We start from the raw sequence: 4,846 nt of genomic DNA on the forward strand, positions 1-4,846 counted from the left end.
GTAGACCACATCACAACTCTCCGCATCATATTGGAGCAGATCAATGAATTCCAAGACTCTCTTCCAGGGGCTTGCGATGGGTGCCATGTTTTTGTTACCAACATCTCAGCACCATCTCGGCAAGGTTGGCAGCAAACTTACCTGTCAGACGGGCACTTTTCCTGCAATAGCGCCCTTTGTTAAGTCGACTGTCGAACGTGGTTCGTTAAGATAGGGATAGCACCCCGCTGCTCTCTTCTGTTGGTGTTTATCCAGCTTTTTACGAGCCATAAAGGCGAACGTATTCCTAATATTTGAACAGCATTTTTGACATTTCCCTAATGCGTCGCACGTTTTCTTTCCGCGCGTCCACGGTAAAACTAAAGGAACGTACGGAAAGAAAACCTGCGATGTATTAGGGAAATGTCAAAGCTATCCAGCTTTTTACAAGCCATAATGGTGGACGTGTTCGTAATATTTGAACAGCATTTTTGACATTTCCTTAATACATCGCACGTTTTCTTTCCGCGCGTTCACGGTAAAACTAAAGGCATGTACGGAAAGAAAACGTGCGATGTATTAGGAAAATGTCAAAAATGCTGTTTAAATATTACGAACACGTCCGCCATTATGGCTCGTAAAAAGCTGGATACCGATATGACAAAAATTTACTTACTTATGTGTCCATGACCGCCGGTCCGGCAAAACGAAGGAATGAAATCAGAGATTTCCACTGCTAACGGTTACCCGCTATAGCTTTACCTCTCGCCAGGACAGGTTCGTTCTACACAGACCATACAAACCATCATAAATAAAGGTAACTCTCCGCTTTTGTTCAAAATTTAGCGGTTTTTGAGGGTCTCGGCGCCTCTGTAATCTATAGTTTCTGTAGTTCTCTCCTATAGCTGCGTCGCCATGAGCCTCTGAGTCTGCCTCTTCTACGCTACGTTCACGAGCCATAATGGCGAACGTGTTCGTAATATTTGAACAGTATTTTTGACAATTACCTAATACATCGCACGTTTTATTTCCGATATTCCTTTAGTTCTACCGTGAACGCGCGGAAAGAAAACGTATGACGTTTTAGGGAAATGTCAAAAATGCTGTTAAAACATTACGAACCCGTCCGCCATTATGGCTCGTAGAAAGCTGGATACATCGCACGTTTTCTTTTCGTACATTCCTTTTGTTTTATCGTGATCGCGCGGAAAGAAAACGTGCGATGTACTAGGGAAATGTCAAAAATACTATTCAAATATTACGAACACGTCCGCCATTATGGCTCGTAAAAAGCTGAATAACCTCTATGCACGATAAAAGAGTACTTGTAAATAAATTGGCTTTAGTAAAACTTTGTTATAACTGCTCAAAATATCCTTAAAGTGTACTGATTTAAATTTTGAGTAGAAAATTTAACCAATTTTGTTTTATTTATTTATTTGCTTAAGATTCATTTGACGCTGTTGTGTACATGAATGAAATTTTTCACTTGTTAAATATCAATAATTGAATTAATCTTTGTGGCAAATAACGCACTTTTAAGTTACGTTTTTGTAGGTAAACTCATTTACGAAAGAGAGCTTTCTGACAGCTCAAGCACCCACACCAGCGAATACAAAATACGCGTGTAATACATGATGTTTGCCTCATGTTGGGAAACAGCTGATGCTGGAGAAACAAACCGAAAAATAGCGATTATTAGTTGTGTTGTTCCGTTTGTCACATTGCAGAGCACATATTTTGGTTAAATTTTTCATCCTTTTTCAAATTCAAGCACACATTTTGAAAATTTGCTGACGTTTAAACCAGTAGAAGACGAAATTCATTCTGTACCTTGGTGACAAAGGAATGCATCTCTTTTGTTTACTGTTGTTGTTTGCCTCATTTTCAAGCACCAACACACACATAACGGGAAAGCTCTAGAGTGCCCAGTGTCAGAAGATCGTAATATTTAAACGTCCCTTTTGACAGATCCGCTTACGTCGAAAACTGTCAACACGATACCAACAAAATAAATAAATTAATAACAAAGTGCAGTTTTAAAAGAGGAGGGTAGGGTACTCGCTATTTTGGCACAGGATATTGAAAAATGCCTATTAAATGCTGTGTACAAGGCTGCAAGTCAAGATACGGTGAAGTGAAGCTCAGTTTTCACCGATTTCCTGCACCCTGCACAGTACGCGACGCGTTGCGACGGCAGCTCTGGGTAAAAGCTACTGCAATAAACAGTCGAAATGTTAATCGACGTTTTGTTTGCGGACGTCATTTCGTAACAGGTAGGGGTATTGTAGCGCAGTAAATACTGAATATTTTGAACTTATCAAATGTTAAACTTTAAAGGAAAACCAGCTGCATTTAGCGCCGTCAATGAGCCCGACTGGATACCTACGTTATTTTTGTACGAATGCTCAGAGGATGTTTCTACAAACGAAACTGCACCGGAAATTGAGGATTCATCTCTAATACAAGTCGTCGATCGGAGGTAAATATTGGTTAACAGACTCTGAAACTATGCAATAGATGATCTTATTTTCTGTCAATTAAAATTGCAGACTGTCTTTAAAAAGGAAAAGTTTAGCAGGGTCACTGCATGGTAACAACACGAAAAGGTACGCAGCAAATGTAACTATTGACAAGGTACTGTCATTTTCAGTATCACTACCAAACTGGAAATCACCAATAATTATTTTGGTTTATTTTAGAATCAAGACGTAAAAACTGAACCAACATCTAGCGGCGAATACACTACTGTTGACGCACTACCGAGTGAGCAAAGTACTAGCATTCCAGCATATGGACATTCTAGCAATGTACCTGACAGATCGGTGCAGAAAAAGCCCTGCCCTGAACGGGAGACGATCGGACAGCTACGACAATCGTTAAGCGATAGCAGAAAGGAAATAGAATTTCTCAAGCACGTGGTAGCAAAACAAAATGAGGTGATAGCGGGTTTACGAAATGATCTCAAGGTACTCCATAATATTAAATAAAATATGTTCGTAGTATGAACTGAAAAAACTTGTATGATTTAACATTTTATGAGGGGTAATTTCTAAACGTAAACAGTAAATGACTTTCTTTCGATTCTTCATCTATACTTGCTATATGCAGCATGTATACATGCTACTTCTGTTGTATTATCACAGTATCATTATTATAATTATCACAGTAGTAACATTGTATACGCTCAATCCTCAATAGATTTAATATTTATTTCTATGTGCATTTGGAAACAATTTAACAAAATCATGAACATAAACTATTGCTTTCCTGAAATTAAAGATGTTTCTATTACCCATGGTTCCTTCACGTTGAAGGGATTTTACCAATTCAATCCCATTTTATCAGCAGCACATCGTTTCACTACCGTATCCATACAGAATCATATTATAACCGAATACTACAGCCGTAGCACACTTTTCAACACAGATATCGAATTCGCCTAGGTTTAATCGTGTCGCCGTAAAGAATTTGCGATCTATTGGGACAAGGAACTTTTGCATTTTTTCTGGCATACTTCCCTAACGCAGACATCAAACTGGAATAGCTTTAATGGCGTTCGTAATAGGGATGGGAACTATCATTAAAAATCGTTACTGATAACTGTCAGTAATTTCAGTACGTTACTGATAACTATCAGTAAGGCTGTGAACCATTTCGCGAAATTTTTAACTTTTTGGTTAAAATTTGACAGTTCGATGGTTATTTCTCCTTGAGTGGTTAAAATCAGTTCAGAATGCGAACCATTTCATATTTGACGGATTGATAGTTATTTTTGCTCAATGAGAGCATATAAGGTGAGGATGAAAATATTGTTTATTCTGTCCGAGTTAGAATTGGATGAATTTTTGATGTTCATTTGCTTTTATTTGATAGCTAAAATTCATCTCATTTCAACCCAAATTGTTTGAACAAATTTATTATGCGATAAGCATCCATACCAATGTAAAAAAAATCCAACGAAAAATCAGTGAAACACGTCGAAGCTCTCTTCCTCACCTGTGCATATCTCATTGGCTCTGAAGCGAACCATCGAACTGTCAAAACCTTGGTCAAAACTAACCATGCTCCCGAGCAGGGTTATTTTCGACAAACCACCGAACTGTCAAATTTTAACCAAAAAGTTAAAAATTTCGCGAAATGGTTCACAGCCTAAATAGCAGTAATTCAAGAGCAACATTTCAATAGGGCCCAAGTGCAAAATGTAAACAAACTGGTTTTTTTTGGTTATATTTAAAGCTTTTTTAAGTATCTATAATAATACCAAACATCATAGTGGTTTGAAAACTTTATGAGTCTCAAAAAGCAAATTTGAAAAAGCCTTATGTGGAAACTGGCAACAAAGTTTTCATTTTGTGCTTTGGCCCTTCTGTAAGAAAAAGCCTATACGCAGTTTGTGTTTTGTTTTGCATTCGGCCCTATTTTTGTTGTGGGATTTCTACGCATAGTGGCGAATAATCACTGGCCATCTCCGGTTAAGTACGTTTAGTAAGTAATAAATACACAATTTTTGGATTTCCGTTGGTAATTAATTGTTAACAATGCAAATTAAATATTTTAAAAACAGCCTGTTCTGCAGTTGCTGCTGCGAAGATGATCTTTCGTGAGTTAGAAATGCTAAATGAATGAACTGCTGCTGCTTCACACTACCAATAGATCATTACACGGGAGCTCCTAACCACACTTTTTTGACAGCACTTGGTGGTTTGTTTACGTGGTGTTAAATTTTGAATTGAGTTTTCTATCTTTGTCCGGCGGATAATGATAGAAATTTATGGTTTTTATAGAAGAGAAAGTGCCTCACATGCATTTTACAGAAATTGATGCAGTAATCCTTCACGAAATTTAAAATCGAAACTGCTGGATG

At 37.7% G+C, this 4,846-nt stretch overlaps 1 protein-coding gene across 2 annotated transcripts; it reads left to right on the forward strand.

Annotated features, from left to right (window-relative positions):
* Positions 1–1,981: 1,981 nt before the first annotated feature.
* On the forward strand, positions 1,982–2,973 carry LOC128737906 (uncharacterized). 2 transcript variants are annotated; one of them, XM_053832674.1, is made up of 4 exons: positions 1,982–2,255; positions 2,320–2,461; positions 2,532–2,616; positions 2,682–2,973. In XM_053832674.1, the coding sequence occupies exons 1-4, from the start codon at positions 2,069–2,071 to the stop codon at positions 2,967–2,969; spliced, it is 702 nt and encodes a 233-aa protein (XP_053688649.1). In that variant the 5' UTR covers positions 1,982–2,068; the 3' UTR covers positions 2,970–2,973. The 2 variants fall into 2 exon arrangements, with proteins under 2 accessions (XP_053688649.1, XP_053688650.1); XM_053832675.1 differs by having other exon boundaries at positions 2,532–2,588.
* The last annotated feature ends 1,873 nt before the right edge of the window (positions 2,974–4,846 follow it).

This window comes from Sabethes cyaneus, chromosome 2 (genome assembly GCF_943734655.1).
Source record: "Sabethes cyaneus chromosome 2, idSabCyanKW18_F2, whole genome shotgun sequence".
NCBI lineage: Eukaryota > Metazoa > Arthropoda > Insecta > Diptera > Culicidae > Sabethes > Sabethes cyaneus.

What these genes read in the sequence shown, in the direction of transcription:
- LOC128737906 (XM_053832674.1), top strand. Translation starts at nt 2,069, where the DNA reads ATGCCTATTAAATGCTGTGTACAAGGCTGCAAGTCAAGATACGGTGAA. An exon ending in CGGACGTCATTTCGTAACAG is followed by an intron (nt 2,256 to 2,319) that starts GTAGGGGTATTG and finishes TAAACTTTAAAG; the next exon opens with GAAAACCAGCTGCATTTAGC. An exon ending in ATACAAGTCGTCGATCGGAG is followed by an intron (nt 2,462 to 2,531) that starts GTAAATATTGGT and finishes TTAAAATTGCAG; the next exon opens with ACTGTCTTTAAAAAGGAAAA.